General features: G+C 37.8%; 1 protein-coding gene across 2 annotated transcripts in view; it reads left to right on the plus strand.

Annotated features, from left to right (window-relative positions):
- The window catches only part of LDLRAD3 (low density lipoprotein receptor class A domain containing 3), a 154958-nt gene extending 149644 nt beyond the window's left edge, over nucleotides 1–5314 (plus strand). The window contains exons 5-6 of one of the 2 annotated variants that reach the window (XM_032233995.1): nucleotides 1822–2167; nucleotides 4987–5314. In XM_032233995.1, the coding sequence (XP_032089886.1) occupies nucleotides 1822–2167; nucleotides 4987–5236 (596 nt within the window). In that variant the 3' untranslated portion in view covers nucleotides 5237–5314. Of the gene's footprint in view, nucleotides 1–1821; nucleotides 2168–4983 lie in introns of both variants that reach the window. The other variant, XM_032233988.1, reaches the window with a different exon arrangement.
- Nucleotides 5315–25099: the final 19785 nt, after the last annotated feature.

Consider the following 25099-nt stretch of genomic DNA (forward strand, 5'->3'; position numbering starts at 1 on the left):
CACTAGTATTGGTGATGGTCTAAGTAATTATAGACTCTATTCCTAGTCATATGCATTCAGCCATTGTAGATACTGTTCCTATTTGTTAATTAAACTTTGTTCATTAAGATGGTTCTTATTGTAAACATGATTGCAAGTCTCTTGACCTGTCCTGTCCTGATTTTCAGATGTAATGTGCTACTAAGATTACAGGCAGTAAACCCAATGGAGTTGCTGAGATGAATTGCACACAACAATGCAATTTATTAAAATCATTTCATATCAAAGGAGAATATTGAGATCAAGAGATGTTGGTTTCCTTCGGTGGCCCTCCTTCAGGAATAATATTTTAGAGCTATGGTTTAATACATGCCTGTCAAACTGGGGGCCCATGGACCAGATATGTCACACACATCCTGGCTTCACAAAGGCAAATAACGTCACACTTTGTCACAATCTGGCCCGCGACACAATCAAGTTTGACACCGGTGGTTCTCAAGTATGGTAGAACAATCTATGACTATAATTGCCCTCTTCTTCCATTCCTTCTTAGCTGGCAAGCCAAGTATTATCAAAATAGAGGTCTCTGAATATAATTAACATAGAGCTAGAAATATTAAGTATAAATAAATTAATTTAAAATCTGCAGTTTTGTCTGACTTGGATCTCTTTTATAAGTATCATAGAATAGGCAGCTTGCATTTTAATATGTAAGGCGTTGTAGGGCTGTAATGTCCAAACTGGGAAAGAAGCTAGATTTTGATTTTAGGACATACGTTTGCTGAATTTCGGAATACTACTTTCAATTGTTATATTATCATGGGTGTCTAGATTTCTAATTATTATGTGTTGTCAACTTCCAAGATCTATGCCATGCTAATTGTTGCTTATCAGCATATTAAAAGGGGTTTAATAAAAGAAATTGGTAGCCTGGTATACCTCTTGCCTCAATACTCTACAGTGGAAAAAAAATTGTAAATTTAATCTTTTATAATTATTTTCTTCTACAGGCTCTTGGTTTTGCTAAAAATAACAACCTGCCAATTTTTTAATAACTTGATGCAGTTTTCAGATCTTGTTTTGTTTTTACGATGCAGCATATTATTTCTTTTGGGGAAAGTAATAACAGCTTGGTGCTGCATAATCAGAACCAATATATAATGCAGAAATATGAATAGTTGTGTATTTCATTGCCTATACTTCTTTGTGAAGAATCACTTCAGGCAACTGGATTCCGAAATTATACAATAGGCAGGTGGTAGGTAAATGGGCTTGAGATTTCTGTAAATCAGCAATGGAATGAGGTGCCTGAGATTTGAATTCTTGCCTAAATTTTAGACCAGGGCTGTCAAACTTGTGGCCCAGAGGCCAGATATATCGCACACTGGCCACGGCCACCCCCGGTTTAGTGAAGAGAGGAAGTTGCGACACATCACGTGATGACAAGGTGTCATCGTGAGTTTGACACCCCTGTTTTAGACCATGGAAACAGATATGACTCTCTAAATTCAACTGTTTACTGAAAACTAAATCACAAAGGTTGATAAAGGAAAAAGAAAATTATCTTTGTATTGAGTTTTCGTTTCCTCCATAGTCAGTAAAAGTGTCAGTTCCAAAAAGAAACTTCCAAAGCAGGCAGGGTGGGGGGATATGCAATTGAAATTAATCGATACTTATTTTGTTTTTGAGAAGCCAATTTTCCACACTTTCTAAACCAAGAACAAACCTTGATGAAAAGCCTAGGAAGCGGTGTTAAATTGGCAGAGAAGACATATATTGAAAAGCGGGGCATCTCATTCACAGAGATTAATTGTATCGCTCTCTTTTTTTTCTCATTTGCAGAAGCTGACAGCAATCAAAATTACGTGACAACAGAGCCTCAGCTGATCTTCTATCCCAGCGTTACCTATGCAATCATTGGCAGCTCTGCTATTTTTGTGTTGGTGGTGGCACTCCTGGCCCTAATTTTGCACCATCAGCGAAAACGCAACAACCTCATGACACTTCCCGTACATCGACTGCAGCATCCTGTCCTCCTGTCTCGTCTCGTCGTCCTTGATCATCCACATCAGTGCAATGTCACCTATAATGTTAACAATGGGGTCCAGTATATGTCTACCCAGGGCTATCATAGACCGCCAGATTTAGATTCACCACCATCTTATTCAGAAGCTGTGCTAGATCAAAGGTACGTTTCAATAGTGTAACTAGTGAAGTTTCTCCTGTGCTTTAAACCCTTTGTTCTGTTTGGGTTTTTTGTATACCCAATGCTTCTGTTTCATGATAGCTTCTTTTAACAACTGCACCACCCTTGCTTCATTAGCATTGATTTTATTGGGTTGATGCCTCATAAACTGCTTCAATATTTATGCCCAAATTTCCTGCCTGACTATTTACAGCCATTAAGGGAAGTCACAATTGCTGCAGTTTGAACTTCACCACCGAGCATAATGTCCTCCTCAGTATAGGGATCCACTTTAAGGTTCTGCTGACAGAAATCTTTCTATCCTCTGATTTCAAAAATTATTCTTTTAGAATTGAAGTATGTCATGGAAATAATGTGAAGTCATAATTCCTAATTTAGCTTATAAGAATGAATTGGAGTTTATTCAGTACAGAGGCCATTTTCAGTTAATGCCCCCTTTTGTGCCCTACTCAAGATGCTTTTTAGCCAACAGAATTTTTGCCATTTTTATCCCATGAAAAGATCACTTTGGCAGATATGTACAAGCTTTCCAGGATAGTGAGTAACAGAGCTCTAAAAAAACCATACTGAATGTCGGGCTAGTATTGTCATTGTTGGCTGGAGGAAGAACACACACACACACACACACTTCCAAACTTTATCTTCCAATGTGACATATAGTGGGCATTTCTGCATTTCATTGGTATTGCTTGGGAGCTGCTTAATCACTATAAATAATTTAAAGCAAATTTAATTTTTAAAAAGCTTGTCTTTGAATAAATGGGCAAATTGTATTTCAGTATTAATAGCATCTCTTGATGTGCACGAAATTCTTACAAACTGATCATAATTTCCACTAAAGAGACAATCAGTTGTATTTCTTAGTAACAATATATTGGGGATAATATATTGAGAGGAAGATCTGGACCCATTGAGGAAAATTAAAAATACATTTATAGTGTTTCTGTCCCCCTCTCCCGAAAGAGGGGGGCTTAATGTGAAACCATGGCAACTAATAATTTATCACTAAGTGAGGCATATATGCATTATACAGAATTTAATTTAACTCCCCAAGCTTTTAAGATGTAGCACTTGAAAATCAATGAGAAGTCTCTATCAACAACAGATCCCAATTCAATATATTTGTCTGCAATCGATTATGGGAACTAAATTGTAGGTGTTTTTTTTTAACATATGAAGCCAGTCCATTAATTTCTTGGTTTTGCTACTAAGATTCTTATTGATTTCAGTGGTGATAATAGGGATGGGTGGCTGCGACTTGTGTAATGTTGATCGACGTCTAATATGTCTTCAGTTTTGTCCCACTATCTATTGCAAAAAACACAAATCACTTTATGTTTTCATGTGGGGAGAAGCCATTCTAAGTATATCTTGTGAGATACAAGATTTCTAAACAGAATTTCTCCACCCCTCCTTATTGTTTCCAATGCAAAGTACGGTCAACTTCCCACAAAATAACACATAGTTACGTATACACAATTGTAGTATATTTGTGAGATGCCAGAATATATCTTGAGAAGCCTGAGTCTTGGTGGATTCCTGAGTCTTAGTTTTGTCCACCATCACCTACCGGTATGTGCAATTTCCCTGAGCTGACAGTTGTAATTGGCCTTGGAGTAATATACCAGGGACTACATACCATAAAGTAAAATTCCTAAAATTTAACCAACTCATTATTTTTCTCTTCCAGTAATTTCAAAAATTGCAGTTCAATAATACTGGGGGCAAGCAGTACTGAGTACAGGCTGAATCGATATTTCTGGCTTCTGAACAAAAGTTACTTATCAAAAGTCAACCCATCAAGTCAGTTCTATTATGATTTGGCCATTCAAGTAGTGAACATTTGTATGCATCTGTATTGTGATATGGTAACTTGAACTGGGACATTGTCCCAGGATCAAGGAATAGAACACCCTCCCCTGATCAGTTGGAAGCTGCAAGTAATGTCACTCAAAGACAATGGTATTACAGGATAAACTGAAGGTTTGTCCCCTAGATTTTCAAAGATTTGAAGCATCTGAGGGATAAAATGGTAATTTTCATTCTTAAATTCATCAGAATGGCCTTCTGGATGACACAAATGGGATGGTGACAGTGGTGAAATATAAATTTTTTTTGCCACCGGTTCTCTGGGCATGGCTTGGTGGGCATGGTTTGGTTGGGGGGTCATGTGACTGGGTGAGCATTACCACCTTTTTTATTTTTAAAGCACTTTTTATTATATTCACCGGAACCGGTAGTACAAAATGCTTTAAGAAGTGGAAAAAAAGGTTCAGTTGTGCCGTGCGATCATGAGAACTTTTCCTTTCCCTTTTTAAAGCATTTTTTTACTACCGATTCGGGTGAATAGGTAGTAAAAATATTCTTTAAAACGTGAAAAAAAGGTTCTGATGATTGCGCGGCTCACAGCTGATCCGCACAATTGTTGGAAGCTTCCACCCCCCCTCGCTTTTTAAAGCATTTTTTTCCTGCCAGTTCAGGTGAATAGGCAGGAGGAAAATGCTTTTAAAAGCGGGGGGGGGGGGAGTTTCCAATGATTACGTGGCTCATAGCTGAGCTGTGTGATCCTTGGAACCTTTTTTTTTACTAATGGTTTGCGGAACCAATGAAAATCGTCCCTACTGGTCGCGCGAACTGGTAGCATTTCACCCCTGGGTGGCAGAGAACATAAGATGAGTGAGTGGTCTATTTGTGTCTTTATAACTTGTCATTTGTGTCTTTATAACTTGTTGAAGTAAAATTCAGATGCTGTTTATTTCATACATCTGGTAACTTGACATCTAATTTATACTTTGCAGCAGACCCCCATGGTTCGATCTTCCTCCACCTCCATATTCCTCAGAAATAGGATCCCGGAATCATTTAGATCTTCCTCCATATCGTTCTCGAACTGGAAGTGTGGTAAGCACAGATGCTTCAGAGACAAGAGGTCCAGAGACTTTGGACAGCAGTCCATCAAGAAACCTTTTTACTGGTATGGAGCATCACAGTACGCTGCGTGAAATTACATCTGAGCCAAGTGACTCTCTGATCAATTCAGTTCCTGTCTGAAAACTGTAAACAATTATTTATGCACATTTTTATGGCTGTCTGCTTGAACTTGTACCGACATTAAAAAGTCCCAAATCATTTGGCCTTTTTCTACTTGATGATCGCAAGTGTTTCTGTGAAAGGAACAAGAGCTATGTGCATTACCATTAAACAACTTCCTTCAATCATTTCAAGGGAGAATGAGCAAGAAAAGGTGCCAGTGGCCTCAGTCTTGCTAGATTTAACTACTGAATTATGAAGGTTGAAGCAATTGAGAACAATTCATTTTCACTTCCTCTCTGTTATAACATGCTGTTAAAGCACATCAGGACTTTACTAGAATTCATGTACTGAAATTAAACATATATACATGCCAGAGGTGGGTTGCTCCTGGTTCGGCCCGGATTAGGCAAACCGGTAGTGGCAGCAGCGGGGGGCTCGGCCACCTGCCCAGATGCTTATGCTCATGCACAGAAGCATTGCACGCATGAGTGAACCAGTAGTAAAAATAATGGAAACTCACCACTGATACATACATATGTGTCTCAAAACATGCCTGTGTTTGAAATGATCTTTATTGCTTTTTAAAAATTTCTTATTTATGATTGTAAGAATGTATATAAAAATAATAGTAAATGAGACTTGCATTAATGCAAATATTGAACTGTATTGCTGATGGCATATTGAAGTCCAGCTCTTTCAATAGAAAAATAAAATTCTGAAGGGTCGTCGGAAATATCATCCATACGGTTTAAACGATGTTGTATTTAAATCACAAGCTCTCCTATGGAGTAACTTCTTATTACTTCAGTAAGAAAAATTAATATAATTTTTGATGGATAGGGTAAAAAGATTTTAAGCCACCTAAACAGTAATGGAATTTTAGCTGACAGCTACTGAGTAGGAGACAGATCTTAGAGTCATGGTGGGTGGTTCAGTGAAGATACCAACTCAGTATGCAGCTGCTGTTACAAAAGAAAATTAAATGAAAAGGAATTCCATGTTTGGAATCATTAGGGAACTGAAATAGAATTTATGGTATCCTAGTGTCCTTATATACTGTATATCCATGTTGTGATTACACTTGGAATATTGTTTGTGGTTCTTCTCACCCGACATCTTAAAATGATACAAAGCTATAAAAGGCAAAAAAAGGGGCAATTGAAATGATTTGGGGACTAGAATTGCTTTCCAGCAAGAAAAAACTATAGCTTGAAATGAAGGAGGATAAAAGAAATAGTGTTGAACTCTACAAAATCACATTCAAAATATAGGTAAGTGGTTGGAGAGACGTTTTCTCCCTTTCTCCATGTTAGAACTTGAGACAAAAATGGTAGGGCAATTTAGGATCATCAGAATGAATTACTCTCTTATATAGCAGGTATTTGATCTATGGAATTTGCTGCCAACAGTGAGTAACAGCAGTAATTTGGATGGCTTTAAAGAGGACTGGGCAGGTTCATGGAAGATCAGGCCACCAAGGTCTACCCTTATTTATGGCCATTTGCTTTCTCCCTGAATCATAGCCAGTGTGCCTTATATACTTATATCCTTCCAGTCCAGATTTGAGATTCCCAAATCATTCTGTTTCTGTGATCCCGAATATGAGACAACATAACCCTACAGCCTGATTGAACAAGGCTCTCATAGTCATCTGTCTATCACAATGTGCCTGATTCCAGCTTTCTTCTTCATAGTGAAGAATCAAAAAAGTCTACCTTGTGTTCTTTTGTAATTAGTATGTGTATCTTATTGGGTTGTGTGAACCAGATTTTAGCATTCTATCTTGCATAAGTGTAATATAACAATTTGGTGGCTTATTTGGATACCTATTTTGACAGGTATCTCTCTCTCTTTCTCTCTCTCTCTCTCTCTCTCTCTCTCTCTCTCACACACACACACACACACACACACAGATGAAGGAGGAGCTTTAGATGGCTTACGCATCAAAATACAGTTTTCTGATTGTCTGCAAAATATATTTAGTCTGGGCATGCTTTGAGTTTCTCATTGTAAAAGAGAAGATTACAAATGTTCCATTTCCTCTCTCTCTGCATGTATGTACCTTTGAGAGAGATTCTGAGTGCCTTGGAATTCATATATCAGTTTGCAGACCTTATTAGACCTATTGGGGAATATCTTTCATACTACGAGACTGAAACATTTTATAAAAAATAGTGTCAGAGCATGGTAGTATTTCCTTATTGAGAAATCATAGGACTGATTCATTCTTTATGTAACATGCTTATTTCCTATGCTCCATTATTTACATTGTAAGTATGAGGTGGAGGCAGATACCGCAGTTCTTCCTATATATGCACATCTCTTACATACCCCATGCTTTATCTTTAACATTGGTACATTTTGGAATGGTGTGAATCAGCTTTTACAATTATTACTGTTTGAGTGTTATTTGTATAACTCTAAAATAGCGAAATAAGAATCCAATGGTTTTAAAAGTGTGACAGCAAGATGATTTCTGTTTCTTTCTTTATTTTTACCCAAACAAGTATAGGACTCGTAGTCATTATTGGGAAGATTGAATGGGCATTTTAACTCATCTGATCTAATCTGACACTGAAATAGCAACAAACATGACAGATATTTCTTTCTTTCTTTTTTTTTTTTTTTGAGGGAGTTTTACTTGGACTGAGGTACATAGTGCTTTTTAAGTAAAAGGCAATAGCAGTTATATATTTAAAGTAATGTTTTGTGTGACCCTGAGGTACTGTTTTATTACATTATTACATTTGTGTTCATTCAAATCATTGTCCTTTCTACAATACAATACAATGCCTTTAAGCTGTATATTTCTATTGAAATACTTGGATTTGGACTCTTAAAATAAACCCCTTTTTCTAACTGTATCTTTTCATTTCCTGTTAGAAGTTTGAATTAATCAAGAGACTTTCTTAGAGTATGTGAACCTGAATGTAAGCAGAGCACTGAAAGAATACTGTGTAATTATATAGCAGATCATCCCATTTGAAAAGAAAATAAATGTTGCTTATATTATAGTTGTCTTGGATGAAGGGTAGAGGTTTGACCTACTGTCGGTGAATGTATTATATGTGAAGTAAAATAGATTAAGAAATACCAAGCAGACAAAATCTAGAATTAACCAATATGTGGGAACTGGGGAATAGGAGGGAATCAGGAGGCAGGGGAGGTAGGCAATACCATGGAGAATGTGATGGGCATAGGTAAAGGTAAATGTTCCCCTCACACATACCATATTTTTCAGAGTATAAGACACATCGGAGTATAAGATGCACCAAGATTTTGATGCACACCTCCCAAAAATGGCCCATTTTTTGTGAAAATTGGTCTGGGTTTTTTTTTTCCAGAAAAAGGGCATGAATAGCCTTTAGGAGGCTTGTAGAGTTCTCCTGGGGGTGAGACCCCACAAAAAGAACAAAAAAGGCCCATTTTTGTCAAAAAAAAGGGGCATGCACAGCCTTTAGGAGGCTTATAGAGTGCTCCTGGGGATGGGAGGGGGGCAAAATTGAGCAAAAAACGACTCATTTTTCACCCATTTCTGACTTCCCCTGCCTTCCCCTCTTTTTGAGGGAAAAAAAGGTGTGTCTTATACTCTGAAAAATATGGTATATGCTAATCTTTCCTGACTCTAGGGGGCAGTATTCATCTCCATTTCAAAGCCAAAGAGCCACCAAAGGTGGTTCCTATTTTTCTACTTGCATTTTTACATGCTTTCAAACTGCTAGGTTGGCAGAAGATGGGACAAGTAATGAGAGCTCACGCTGTTACGCAGCACTAAGAATTTGAACTGCCAAACTGCCGACCTTTCTGATCGACAAGCTCAGTGTCTTAGCCAATGAGCCACCATGTCTCTTGTGATGGGCATAGAACATAGAATAATAGCGTTGCAAGGGACCTGGGGAGGTCTTCTTGTCCTCTGTTGGAGCAGGAAATCCTATACCATTTCAGCCAAATGTTGTCCAGTCTCCTTTTGTAAGCCAGGAAGTCAGTATGATGGGAGTCAGGACACTAGGAGATGACAAGTTATAGATCCTCATACATGGCTCTTGGTATCCATTCCTGGAAGAGGACTGTGGCAGCCCTAGGCTTCAGCTGTTGCTTATGGATGTCAGATCAGTTTGTAATAAATCCATTCTCATTCATGATTTTATTGTAAATGAGATTATCAATGTAGCATATATAACTGAAAAGTGGATAGGCTAGAATAGGATCCGGCTTCATAAATATTCTACTCAGGTTTTAGATTTTGTATCAGTTGTAACTCAGGGGGGTGGCCAATGGGCGAAGGGCAACCACTATTCTCTATTAATCATTGCAGTATCTCAGTGTTCCAAATGAGCAGAATGTGCACCCCCCTAATTCACAGAAATATAAGAAGGTACAGCACAATTAGACTAGCAAGATGATTATTATAGCCTCTTTTGAAATCAGATAGGATATTAACTATGAAAAAGAGTTGACTTAAAGATGACCTATTGAGGAAAGCCAAAATGGGGAATCTTCCTTCCTTCCTTCAGCTGAGGCCTTGGGTGAGTCTAAAATTGATTGTGACCTGTAGGTCTTAGACCACATTACTCCTGTGTGGCCCTGTCCAATAGACCTTGCTTTTCTAAGGAATTCCAGGAAGTGAAATGTCAAAAGGAATATCTAAAGCACTATTGAAGAAAGATGAATAGCTATTTCATTCAGGTTTCTGATCAGGGTATGGACTGTTGGGACAGCATTGGTCCTCCTTATTGATAACTTTTGATGGAGCTGAGATGAGGTAGTGCATTCTCTTAGTCGCTTTCCATACCATCTACCATAGTACTGTTTTCTGTGTTTGTGTATGTCTGTTTCTTTGTGTGTGTGTATTTGTATATCAGAAGTCCCCAACCTTTCCATCTTGGCAGCCCAGCAGATGGGGCAGGGGAGAGGGGATGGTTCTATGTGAGAGCCAACCACGCACATGAGCGCCTGCCATTCGCACCAATGGAGCTGCGCTGAGAGCCCGCCATTTGTGAGGCCTAGTTCCGAATGGGCCACAGCTCAATTTTGGGCCATGACCTGGGAGTTGGGGGGCTGCTGTATATTGCCAACTGAAAACAGCAAACATACATAATACTTTTGCCTCCTATTTTTCCCACGAGAAGACTTCTGTGAGGTTGGTTGAATACTGAGGTTATTCCCATTGTCCCTCACTTTTGGATGCCTCAGGGCTCAACCCTTTCACCTCTGCTGGTTAATACCTAACTTAAACCACTTAGGTCATCCATTATTTTGGGGAGCAGTATCATCAATATGCAGGTGATACCTGATTGTATATCTCAAACCCAAGCCGTTCAAGTGATGCTGTCAATGACTTGAGGCTGTTCAGGTCTGGATGGGGAGCTGCCAAGAACAAATTAATATAGCTGTTCAGACTCCATAGATGTCAGAATTTTTAATCTTTGGCCTTTGTTGGGGATGCAGTTACCTATCTGATGCTATGTGCACCTTGAGAGACTTATGGTTGGTTTCTGATTGGAACAATCCAGATTGTTTCCTATAAAGCTTTTAATGACATAGGGCCTAGTTATTTGAGAGCCACTAGTCTCCTATAGTTTCTGCCCTTCAAGTTCCCTCAGTTAAAAAATATCATCTACTTAGGATCACAGAAGTATGACTTCTAGGTTGCAATGCCAGCCCTCTGAAACACCAACTTCTCAGAAATTTCTGTGACTCCCAATCTGACAACTTGGCTTTACTCCCAGGTCTGAGATTGATGTTTGTTTTTCCCCTGGCAGATTTTCTGTGGTAATGTACTGATGCTTTTGTCTGGATGTATATGTCTTTTTCTCTTTTTCTTGTTTTTTTTTAAATTATATAATCCGCCCAGAGATACTTTAGAGTCAGGTGACCTTCTAAATCTAAGAGAACAAACACATCATTTTCTCTCTGAGAGTATGAAGTTTCAGCTTCTTATATTCATTTAAGTTAAAATTAGACATCTTTTCCTCTCAGACTTTCCCACCACTTAAAAGGAAATCCAGCTTTATAATTTTTTTTTCATGCCAAATGCTAGGAGGCAGTTCATCACTGACATTCTTAGCATTTCTGCCCTGGGAAACTCTTCTTCCCAATATGTCTTCCACCTATGGCACGAAATAAGCTGCATCTGAGAAGGATTGATAAAAATGTGTTAGCCAAAAGATAGCAAGTCTGATTAAGGGGCTTAAACTGACTCCTGTGGTTAGTGCAGACAAATGCTCTGAAGATAAAGCATTAAGTACCTAGAAGGAAATCAGACTGTTTCTATAATGAAGCCTTATTAAAAACAGTGAAAAATGAGAGGGAATAATATCTCATAAAATTCATGGCTTTTGTTTTCTGTGCCTTCTTTCTCAGAGTATGGAAAATAAGCAATATGATTTTAAAGTATGAAAGCAAATGATATAATAATATAACAGAAAGACACCTAGTGGGGTGAATCCCATAATTGGAATATAGCAGATGAAGGATACAATTTATTTTAAAAACCCAGTAAAAATAGAAAAGGAGAAAGAGTAGCACCACATTTTAAAATTATGCACTCCTGCTCCCAAATCCATCTGAATGGATTTTACTGCTATAAAAGTTCTCTTGGTTAAAATAAATAGAGACATGAATAAAGACAATAAAGTTGCTAACATCTGCTATAACATGCCGGATAAAATATAAAATGTAGGTGGTGCTTTTAAAGCCAAATTGCAGATTTTCCAATCTAGGCAGTCATGGGAGACTTTATTCCAACATCTCTTGAAAAAATCAACTCTTACTTCTCAGAAATACAATACAATACAATAGCAGAGTTGGAAGGGACCTTGGAGGTCTTCTAGTCCAACCCCCTGCCTAGGCAGGAAACCCTATACCGTTTCAGACAAATGGCTATCCAATATCATCTTAAAGACTTCCAATGTTGGGGCATTCACAACTTCTGTTCCACTGATTAATGGTTCTAACTGTCAGGAAATTTCTCCTCAGTTCTAATTTGCTTCTCTCCTTGATTAGTTTCCACCCATTGCTTCTTGTTCTACCCTCAGGTGGCTTGGAAAATAGTTTGACTCCCTCTTCTTTGTGGCAACCCCTGAGAAATTGGAACACTGCTATCATGTCTCTCCTAGTCCTTCTTTCTATTAAACTAGACATCCCCAGTTCCTGCAAATGCATGACTTGTGTTGCTGGCAACAAGGCATTTTAGAGTATGGTATGTTTAGCCTTGGGAAATGACAACTGAGGATCATACGATAGCAATCTTCAAATGCCTACAAAGGTTTCATGTTCAAGATCTCCTATAACTACACTCTGTTTTGTAACAGAGTGCAGTTATAGGAAAAGATGTTCTGACAGAATATCACTGGGGAAATCCTAACACTAAGAGTTGTTGAACAATCAAACTAATCAGCCAAAAAGGCAGTGGACTTCTTCCGAATGTGTTCAAGCATAGTCTAGTCAGCAATCCGTCTCTGATATTTTAATTTGGGTTCCCACAATGATTATCTAAAGGGACAATATAAACTTGTTTCTTTAGTTCCAAAAAAGTTTAGTAAGAAAAAATATGGGGAGAGGGTAGGAAAAGATGTATAGAAGATGGAAATGGAAAGAGAACTAAGTCACCAAGGCAGGGGTGGGGTTCACCCGGGTTCGGGAGAACTCGTAGCTAACGTTTTAGTCAGTTTGGAGAACCTCCAGATCCCAATCCTGGCTGGTCCCACCCACCCCTCCCAGCCTGTCCCACCCCTCCCAGGAGTCTCCACATGGTGCATTTTGGATGTGAAGTAAGTGCAGGGCTGCAGGGAGGTTCAGGGAGAGGGAAAAATGGGCCTCCCGGAACTTCCAGGAGGCCAGAAATGGGCTTATTTCCAGCCTCTGGAGTTTTCACCCTACCAGAGGCTCGAGGAAAGCCTCTGGAGTCTGGGGAAGGCGAAAACATGTCCCCCCCCCCACTGTGGTGCAGGAGGCCAACTAGGCCATGCCCACCCAGTAACCAGGCAGAGAACCCATTGCTGAAATTTTTGAAGCCCACCCTGCACCAAGGGACAGCAGATACATGTAGCCTGAAACTAAGAAGAGGGCTTCAGGAAAACTAAAACTCAAGTATGGAAAGAACAGAAAGAGCTTCTTAAGGCAAGTTCAAAATAACAAAAAAAAGCAGTATTCCAATTGCTCAGTGAAGCTGTAAATCCTAACAGATAATAAAAGCAAAGCTGCTCAGTTCCCATTTAGGTTTAGCATTCCCCTCCCAAAAAATAAAATAATTATTTTGTTTAAAAACTGTGAAGAATGAAGTGACTAAATTAGAAGTTGAGAGCAATAGAAACATATTTATGGTACATTTTATAATATTTTGAATGAGGTTAAATATCTATGGCCAGATTCATTTTATTTCATTTCATGTGGCATAACAGAATACAGCACTAATGCATAAAATTCACAAAAACAGCATGTAAAATGTGTATCCAACTATAAAACACCAAAACAGTGAATTATTTTTAAAATGTACAATACAAATCATGAATAAAATTAAATTATGTATGAACAATTACTAGAATGGTGAAGCCTACACAGCCAGATATCATTTAGCCATTGGACAGCAGTGCCCTTGAGATGATGTAGTTCTTGCAGGGATCCAGGGAACCAAAGTGCCTCCTCGTGATGCACCCTAGGCAACATGGCTTTGTTATAGCTAAATTCTGGCTGCTGGACCTCAATGAGCTCCCAGCACAAATACCAAAATAAAAACGAGGCTCTATGGCCAGATGACTTATAAGATACAAAAATAACTGCCAGATTACTTAGCCAATGTTTTGATTATGACATTTGAAGGATCTTGTGAATTATCAGATGGCTGGAAAATAGAAATATAATTTAATATAAATGAACATGCTTTAATAATCTCCTGATTTCAGCAAATCATTTGACAAGCTGGCATTTTGATTACCAAAGTAGTTGAATCAGGCTTCATAGCAATTCAGCTGTCCCCTTAATTTTATTAGTATATTTACACCCTGATGCAGTCCTACAAAATTCTTATCGCATTACAGGAGTATTGGAACAATTAAAGCATCTGTTTTCAGAATAAAAAAATTAAAAAATATAAACGTATAACATAAACTAAGATCCTGACATTCTCCCAGAAGGGCTGTTTTTAGCTTCTTTTGGAAGGCAGCTCTAGTCAAGGATTCAGCCCACGGGTAGCAATTAACAATTAAGTGGGATACCTAATTGTCTTGAAAATCATTCATCATAAAAGTCAGCTACAGAGTGGTATGACACAAGATTAAATTCTAAACTCTCCTTGCCATTTTAGTTCGCTGAATGAAGACATTAAAAAATGATTATCAAATATTATACAATAAACTGGATGAGATAGCTAATACTCCAAAAAAAATTGAAATAAAATTGAAACTCTCTTGATAGCAGTAAGGGCTGAATCTAGTAAGGCAGAAACCTTATTATCTGGTTATCAAATTAATCAGAACCTACTCTGGTTGGTTTGGCTCCCAGTCTCAAGGCCAGATAGAGAAAGGGCAATTTTTTGTTGAGTTGAAAACATCTATGATTTAAATCTTGGAATATGCATAGAAAAACTAAGTTTGTGTTCTGCAAGAGGCAGAACTGATTATGTATAATTTATTTGAAACAAAAGTATTTATTTATCCATATAGTATCTATAAACTTGTGCTATAAGCAAGGCTCTGAATATGGAGTTAACTATCTGGAGAATCAAGATTTACTGCCAAGTCTGGCAGGAAGTCTAACAATAGAAAAGGGCTTAAAATAATATGATACTTAATGAAGATACATTCAAATTTCTCCACTTATGAAATAGAAACCAAACCCACAGGTATAAAGTAAGGAATGACTGACTTAGTCATTGTACTCTAATCTTGAAATAGTAATTGAACACAAGCTAAATGAATCAGCACCGTGAAGAGGCTGCAAAAAGAAAAAGGGGGAAATGCTATCTTAAGCTGCACTTTCAGAAATAGTTTCCAAATAATGAGAAGCAAAACTTTATACTGGTTAGATCCTATTTTATATCCAATTTTGGGCTTCATACTTGAGAAAGTATTCGGAGAAAGTAGAACAGCTTCAAAAAAATTAAACAAGGACTAGAAACTAAATCCTACAGTTTGAAGAAGGAGCTAGGCATGTTTAGTCTAGAAAAGAGAAGGTTGACAGAAGATACGATAGCATTCTTCAAATACTTGCAAGATCAAGATGTGCTCTCTCTCCTTCATGGGGAAAGATACAGAATGATGAAGACATGTTAGAAGAAGGCAGATTCCAATTGTTGGGGGGGGGGTTATTAACACAGCAGATTGACAGTGGAACCAATTCCAAGAGAGGTGGTGAGGTCCTTTCAATTGTTTGTATTCAAGCAAAGTCTAGACAGCTTCTGTCAGGGATGCTTAGTTTCTGGCAATGAGCCAATGGCCTCAATAATCCTATCCATTCTGGGGTTCTCCTTCAAGGCTTCCTTGTGTCTGTGTCACTTAAAACTTCCTTTTTATGACCCTGTAATCTCTTAATTTGAGGTAGAGTTGGGTGACTTGACAATTGTTCATGCCCTAAAAGATGTGTGCATGGTTTGTTTTTTCTCTTTCTCTTTCCCCACCCTTTCTTTATCTCTCCAGACTCTGTTTAGAAATGCCCCCCCCAGGTTCTATTTATTCATCTGTCTCTTTCCAGAACAATCTGTCCTGTCCAACAGCAGGAGAAAATTATTTCTATATACTGCTTAACCATGTTTCCTTCATTGCAATAATTATAGGAATTATCACATGCAATTTAAAGACACTTTGTAGAATTGTTTGGAACACCAATTGGGGAGCAGTTATTTCAAAACCCTGAGATGTTGTAAATAAGCTGCTACAATAGACATGTCCTTAAGGGACGTGATTCATCATTATTCACCAGTGCATCTCTCGGATGCCTCCAACGTTTTTTTGAGAGTGCACCTTCTCCATTATGTACACTCCATTGCTAATTACACACTTTGTAATTGTCATTCAAGGTAGATATTGGCTGGATTCCAACTGGCCTGTTTACATCAGTAAATAGTTACCAGCAACAATGCATTTAGAGTTCTCCTCTATGCTTTCCTTCTCCCTCTCATCTCTTTTGTTGACATATTTTGTTAGGTTCATGTTGAAAATTACAGCTCATTTTTTAAAGAATCTCTTCTGATATTCTTTTAAAGTAGGGAAAAGCAGCCGGTGGAGTAAAAAATATTGTACTTTTCAAAAAACAAAAAATCATTTACATATGCCTGGATGCGCTTAGTCTCATGTAAGCTTCCCTTAAATCTTATTTTAACCATTGTTTAGATTAGTGGTCCCTTGGCAGATCAAAACATCCTTTATTCAGTGATGACAATTCGTAGGCTTAATCCTTGTGCAGCTGTCTTTTGCCATTAAAGAATGTAACCTAACAGCATCAGTTCCAGGTCCAATGCAAATTGCTCATGAGGGACATAACAGCAGTTATGGTAACATATGAGCTTCTAATGAGGACAGGAAGATGGGCTGCTTTTTCCTAGTGTTATCCCTTGCAGGTTTTCCACCACCATGATAAAGTGACGTATGTTTAGATGATGAAAGTCCAATAATAAGAATTGACTCCCATCTGGCATTTAAAAAAAAATGCTTTCCAAATAAATTGGATCAATTCTAACTAGGTCACCAGGCTGTTGTTAAAAAATAGTTTCAGACATTGAATAAATTCAGGTGCCTAATTACACAATCATGATTTAAGAATTGTCAGTAACCCATTCAATTCTAATGTTTTTCCCCTCCCTGCTCAAACAGTCAGATCAAGAGCCAAGGTGGCGCAGTGGTTAAATGCAGCATTGCAGGCTACTTCAGCTGACTGCAGTTCAGCAGTTCGGCTGTTCAAATCCCACCAGGCTCAAGGTTGACTCAGCCTTCCATCCTTCCGAGGTGGGTAAAATGAGGACCCGGATTGTTGTTGGGGGCAATATGCTGACTCTGTAAACCGCTTAGAGAGGGCTGAAAGCCCTATGAAGCGGTATATAAGTCTAACTATTGCTATTGCTATGGTTAATGATAGTGAGATTTGTTTCCAGACGGATTTTAGATCCTGTGAGTACTAACTACTACTTTACGTTATAGAATGAAAAACAGAGGAGATCTAAGGAGGAAGTGATCACCTCCTCCTTATTTTCAAGCTACTGCAGAAAGAAAAAATGGAACAGAGGTTTATACTAGTTAGGAAAATAGATTTCAACAAGATTTTAATAGAAAACCTCAGGACAAAGGGAGTTAGGAATTTATCAGATCTATAGTACATTTACTATAAAACTACACTGTTCTAATGACAATTAAAATGTAGGTCAGTTTAGGAACTATTGTGAATGCATTAGAAGTTTATGAAGAAGCTAAGAGTTATAGAGTTATAGTTATAGTTAGGCATATAACTAAAGTATAATCAGCAAAGAAGCATACCAGCAACTAGCTAGCATCTGCAACAAGGAAGTCAGAAGGGGTGAGGCACAAAAGAGTGCAGCTCACAGAAAAGCTAGAAGCATCAAAAGGCACTCTTTTAGTTATGTCATTATTAAAAGGGAGGAAATAAAAGAAAGGGTGGGTCTATTGCTTTAAGGCAATTGAAAGATGGTAACAGATTATGGATAAAGGGCAGCATTCCTTAACTCCTACTTTGCTTCAGAGAAGAACTACATTTGAAGGGACCCAAATATAACAATTAAAACAAGGAGGAAGAGATAACCTAAGGTAAGGGATCACCTTTATAAACTGAAGTATTTAGAATCAAAGCAATGACATCCAAGAATCTTGAGGAATCCCATGAACTCAGATCCCCTTTTGGCATTCTTTAAGAAATAACAGAAGAAGATATAATGTTAGAAGTTTGAAAAAAGGGGAAATGTTCTTCCTATTTTTTTAAAAAGGGAGAAAAGTAACTGCAGATTTCTCAATATATTTACAAGATTGATAAGCAGTCAGGGTATGAATATTTAGGAAAGAATTGCATTCTTGAGCTAGCATGGACTTATAAAGAACAAGCCAAGCAAAACCAATCTTCTCACTCTCCCTCAACAAGTAAACATTATTATGGGAATGGGAAGAACATATGACATTTTTCAATTCAGCCAAATGAGTCTCTCATGATATTCTAGAATAAAAGATAAAATATTACTGCCAGTTGATATATGCATATCTGATTCAACAATCATGTCCAGCAAGTATACTTCAGTGTATCAAATTGGAAGTCTTCACGACTGTATGACTGGATTCTATATCATTCAATTTATTTACACATGGTTTGAATGAGCATCTATAAAATACAATTATTAAATTTGGAGATGTCACAGAAGTAGGTACTTTAAAGGACAGTATCAAGATTCAGAAACAATTTGACAAACTGGACCACTAGTCTGAAAGATAAATTTCAACAGGGACAAAACAATTTTTGGGGATAGGAAAATCATACAATAAAAGATATTACTGAAGGTGGGGGATGATTATGTAAGATATATGTGGAGGGGGGAAAGGATGCCTTGGTGGATCACAGTTGAATTTGAGCTAACAATGTGATGCAGCATCAAAAAGAAGCAAAGGCAATCATAGGTTCATTGTTAGAAGGGTACTTTCAGGAGCAGGATAAATAATTGATCCTCTCTGTTCTTACTGGACTGACTACATATAGAATACTACATTAGATCATTAACAAACTGGAATGTTTCTAAATGAGAGAAATCAAAGTGAGAAGCCTATTGAAGGAAAAATATGCAAGAAATGACTAGAATCGTTAGATATGTATAGCCTGGAAAACGAAAGCTATAGAGAGGCATGATAATTGTGTTCATGTATCGAAAAGTATTTCATAATTGGTATATTGTTGTTCAAGAAATAAAGAAATGATGGCTTTAAATTACAAGAAAGTAGAATTTTAGTAGGTCTTTGGGAAAAATTTATAAGCGTATGAGCTCCTCAAAGATGGCGTGCACTATCTTAGGAAATGTGAACACTGTCTTTGCTGGAGATGTTAAAACTCGATGGATTCTGTTTGGGATGCTTTAATCATGATTTCTTGCAATGAGCAGCAGAATCAACAAAACAATCTACAGGAACCTTTTTAATTATTATCGTTTATGGAAAATATTTTCTGATTGCTTGCCAATTTTAAGTACTTTCTTATTATGACCTGTATTACATTACTGAAAGATCAGCAAAAATCGAGCTTATCTGTCTGGAATCCACACTGTATATTGGACATTAACACAATTGAACAAGTCCAGAGGTATTTCATGAGAAGAGTACTCCACTCCTCTGCTCACAACAGAATAACTTATGTCACCAAGCTTAAAATTTTGGGCTTGGATAACTACACTACCTACAGTCTGACCTAAGTGTAGTACACAAAATTGTCTGCTACAACATCTTCCCTGTCAATGATTTCTTCAACCTCAATAATACACAGGCAAACAATAGCTACAAACTCAAGGTAAACCGCTCCAAATTTGATTGCAAAAAATACGACTTCAGCAACAATGCCTGGAATTCTCGACTTGACTCCATTGTTACATCCTCTAACCGCTTCAACCTTACACTGTCTACCATGGACCTCACCCAATTCCTAAGAAGTCCGTAAAAGGGGGCGTGCATAAGCACACCATCGTGCCTACCATCCTGTCCTACTGTCCCCATTTACTTGTACTCATTCTTTGTTCATGTCCATGCTTATACTGTACACATGTTGTCTAGTACATGTTCAACAAATTAAATCAATAAATAAAATAAATAAAAGATTTTGTCATAGTTCACTGGATTATTTTGGAGGGTGTTTCATTTTGTTTTGGTTTTGTTTTGCACCACTTCATTCAGGATTGATTTCCAAATAAATAAATATGCAAACAAATCTTATTAATGCAAAACAATTGAAGAAACATCTATTTTCTCAATTCTGACTTTCCATGTGCAGTATTTTATCTTAGAATAATCTAAAGCTGCTTGGACCTTTTTCCATTATTAACATTTAAGCACTGCTAATGATACCTGTCAGAATCAAGCTTTTATTAGGAATAGATAAATTTCCCATTCTTGGCTATTTTTAGCATTTGCCATACATCAGGACAAGAAATGTTTTTACTGGTGACTTTAAAGTTAAATAGTTTGTGGAAAACACTGCAATAAAATAAGGAGGATTTTTTTTGTAGTTTTACTTGATTGCACAGTAAACACTCTTTTTTTCTAGTTGAGTTATAATTTTTTATAGTTGAGTTATAATTTAGTCACAGTGAATCTGAATTTTTTAAAGCTGAACTAATATGCTGTTTGTAGTTTTCCATTTGCAGAAACAGAAATGGAGAAGAATGTTTCAGTGACTTTGTTTATTTCATGCATGTGTAGCCTGCCTTTTCCTTAGAATGACTAGGATACATGCTTCTTCTGTTCCACACAATGTTATCCTCCTATGAGTTTGGTTAGACTAAAAGACTAACCAAATATTACTCCAGTGAACCAGTGAATAATAGGTTTCCACTTGCATTTTCATTGTCTTAAGCTTAACCATGTTGTGAGTATAAGATACTCACAGTTTCTACAGGCTAGAAAAATATTATGCTTATTATTTATCTATTAAATTTATATGCCACCCATCTGCTTTCAAACCACTCTTCAAATGATGTTGTCCCCAACTCATCATTAATGCAATCTGCCTGTGTTTTCTGGTTCTATACCAAAATAGGAGTGGTCCAACTAATATGGATTCAAATGTTAATCTGTGGTTTGCCTGTGGCACTTAAACCCCTGCTCCTTCATCAGCACGGAGATAGAAACATTCTCTCATCTCTGATCATGAATTGTGGCCCTGTAGTGTCTGCTATGGCTACTGTTGCCACTAATGTTAGAATAGTACAGTGGTTATCATATTTAACTGTCATGCAGAAAATTACTCTCATAGTACTTTGTAGCAGTATTGTTGTTTTTCCTCTGGCTACCTACCTTTCCACTGAGCTTTCATAAAAATTGTAAATTAATGGATAAAGCGGCTTGGGTTAAAAACTAAACTAGGTCGGGGGGGGGGAAATGGTATTTCTGCTAATTTTCCATTTGTAATGGTCTACATATCGTACAAATAGTATAACCCCTACATTCCCAACAAAACTGCAGGGACTAGTTTCCTGGAGTCAACACTACTACTGTTTCTAAGCTGTTTTTATGACAGACCTTATGACGTCAAAGATGAGGAAATGCAAGAAAGCATTTTTGCTTTACACAGATTGTCTTGACTGTATACATGTGCATTATGATGCTTTAACTTTGTGCATATAAATTTTTCATATGTCGGGTAAGTGTCAAAGTTCCAAGTAATACCCACATAGCAAACAGAACTCCGAGGCAAGCAGGTTCCCCAAAGAACAGGTCTATTGGATATATCATACTGGTACAAACTGGTGAAAACTGACTCTAAAGATTTCAACGATTTTCACCTAATTAAAGTAAAAGTTTTCCCCTTTCCCCAAACGATCAGTCACATGGTCCAATCAAGGTGCTGTCCAGTTGCTTGGAAACTTCATTCCTCCTCTCTTCAGCCACCTATGGGAACATCCTTGGTTCTCAAGGGAAACTATCTTGTTTTGGCTATAGAACTTCCAACTATCTCTACTCTCTCCCTCCCTATCTGTCATCACCATTGTGGCTACACTGAAGCTTCCAAGATGGCCTTGGTCAGGCCAGCTTCAGAGTTGACAGATTTGCACATTGAAAAGAAAATGATTGATTTCTTTGTATAGGAAATTGAGAGGGCACAACAGGAGAGGAAGTTCTTTGTGGGAGACAATGTAGTCGAGACTGTACACTTGGCAAGTAACTGCTAAAGCGTATCGATCAAGACAGAGTTTTCTTAAACTGGCTTAAAGTCTAGCCAGGATGCAAGCAGGTTAAGCATGTTGTACAGATATTAAATTAACCTGATAGCTGCTGTAATAAATTGTAATTGGGATTTTTATTTTTACCCCTTTGCTCAATACTTTGGAAATCCTATCTTTTCATAAGGTAGAGGCTTTGTGGTCTCTTAGGCTATGGATAGCCTACAGAAGAGTTGTACTGCAACTTGTATGGACTTTGGAGAGGTCATACACCAGGGGTGTCAAACCTGCAGCCCGCGGGCTGGATGCATCACTCGCTGGTCATGCCTAGCCCCAGTTTAATGAAGGGGGGAAAGTTGTGATACATCACATGATGATGTGCCATTGACACCCCTGTCATAGACTCATAGAGTTGGAAGTGCCTGCTTTCAAATTATTATAGCAGCCACATCTTCTGCTGCTATAATAGCCATCTACAACTGGTACCCAGAGATGATGGCTATAAAAATCAAAGCCCTTCCCCTTTGAACATTGCATTCACAATGCCCTCTCCCTTGGCTCTGTTTGTAAGAAGCTTTTACAGCTGCTTCAGAAGCTGCTCCCAGCTGTCTCTCCATTCAAATGCAAGTGGCTGTTGCTGATTTGCAGCCTCATCACACAGCTAGAGATAAAACAAATGCATGTGGGCTATTATTAAGACCTGGGTATGGGAAAATAAGTATTCTAGCATGAGGACCATTTTAGTCTCATTATTTCCTCTCAGCCTTGGTTGTCCCCCTGAGAACTCTAAGCCTTCTCTGCAAGACAACTGTTCCTGAAGACTAATTATATGGTTAGAAATGAGTTAGGAGGTTGATTTTCCCCATCCTCTCTAAACAGCAGATTTTGCTTGCTTGATAGAATACAACTGCAATATAAACTTGATTAGAGGAACTTACTAATGTTGCATAGATGAGCAACTCCATCAAGGAAGCATATTGAGATAGAAGGTAGTAATAGATGGGAGTTTTCAAAACACCAAAAATTCACCAATGATTCCATGTTTATATTCCCATTTTTGTGTTACAATACATTGAAATGAAGTTCCCAAATATATCACAAACCTGCCCTTCAGCTGGTCCTGGGAGATTTTCCTCCCTTAAATTCCCATTCCACACCAAAGAGGAGGAAAGCATTCCTAGCACAACAGCATTGAAAAGGGTATTTCTGCATGGCACCCCTTCTCTTTCTCTAATTCTCCCCTGTATAGCTATAGCTTTTTGCTTAGTGCTGTTCAACAGATAAAATCTCTGTTTAGGCAGATGCAGCAAGCATGCAGGGACTTCATTGGAAGATTGAATTGGTTTACAAGGATCATCATCTTGAAAATAAAATAAAATATTACAAGGAGTCCCAAGTAGAACTGCAAGATTGGGAAATCTTGGATACTTGGGTTGAGAGAAAGATCTCAGCTTTCCCTCCAAATCAGGGGTGTCAAACTGCCAGCCCACGGGCCAGATGTGTCACATGCAGGCCATTCCCACCCGGGAAGGGAAAAAATGTCGTGAAATGTCACGTGATGGCAATAAGATGCCAAAAGTTTGACACCTGTGCTCTAAACAATAAAAGTCATAGGCCAAAACTATATCTGAACCCTCACTTTTCCTCAGCCAATCATAAGGTGACTAGATGTCCCGATTTCAGCGTGACAATCACGCTTTATAACAATTTATCCCGTTTCCTGCCGCGTTTTATAAAAGTCCTGATTTTCTGGCTTCATGTTGAAAGCCCAGTGGATTTGCTTAAGAAATCCTAACCGGGGCAAGACAAAAGACACCCTGTCTAATCCCTCTCTCTGTCTCAGTACTTTCATTGAAGATATTAAAATGTTAAAGCAACAAAACGGACCTCCCCCCGCGCCGCTTTTACCTCATTTTATAAGAAAAAATGATCCAGTACCATAGAGCTGCAGGAAATGGCTAGAGAGGTTACTTCCTGGATTTTCCGGAGGGGAGGGGCACGGAGGTTGGAGGCCTGCTCCGAAAAATGGTGGCATTTTTCCCTGACTAATTTCACCATTTCAATTTGCTCAGTTCTTTGTATTAACATCTACATCATTCTGGGTTTACTTGGAGTGCAAGCCTGCTGGTAAGTGGGTTTTTTTTCTTTTATTTTTTAATGTATTTTAAAATAATATTTTATTTATTGTGCATAGGATTTATTAAAATAGTTTTATTCTGTGTGGATTTAAGTTAAGAACTCCCTGTTATTAAGCTTTCCTCAATTAATCTCTGAGTAGATTCCCACCAACTTCAAGATCCCAAGGGAACATCTTGGAAGCTACACCTTTGCTTAGTTTATAGATGATGCCTTTCCTTAAATATGAAAATAAATACATTTATTGTTCAAATGTGTACATCTCAATAGAAATGACTCTCAGAGGTGACAACAATCCACTAAAATAATAATATAAAACAGTAATTACAAAAACAGGAGCAACTGTTATGAAAATTATTATTAAAAAATAAAGAATAAAAATGGAGTTATTAAGTATATTAATTGCAGCAACCACAATACAATACCTCGGTCCTTCTTTTCATTAAACTAGACATACCCAATTCCAAGGAATTAAAAGGCGCTTGCTACTGGGGAGGATAGCTATGGCAAATCTAGACAGCATCCTAAAAAAGCAAGGTGACCAGATTTTCAGTAAAGAGGGACACCTTTGACTGGGGGTGGGGGCTTGATTAAAATTTTATACGGAGCAACAAAAATTTTCATACAACGCAAAAATAGTATTTCAACACAACTACAATTTTCAAATATAAATTGTAACTGTTGCCAAACATCAAAATTTTGATCACGTGACCATGAAGATGCTGCAATGGTCGCTAAGTGTGAAAATGGTCGCTAAGTGTGAAAAATGGTCATCAGTCACTTTTTTCAATGCCATTGTAACTTTGGTCACTAAGCTCATTATACCACCTTTCTTGCCACAGTTCTTAAGTGAATAACTACAGCTGATAAGTTAGTAACATAAGTGAATCTGGTTT

The sequence above is a fragment of the Thamnophis elegans genome, chromosome 1 (genome assembly GCF_009769535.1).
Source record: "Thamnophis elegans isolate rThaEle1 chromosome 1, rThaEle1.pri, whole genome shotgun sequence".
NCBI lineage: Eukaryota > Metazoa > Chordata > Lepidosauria > Squamata > Colubridae > Thamnophis > Thamnophis elegans.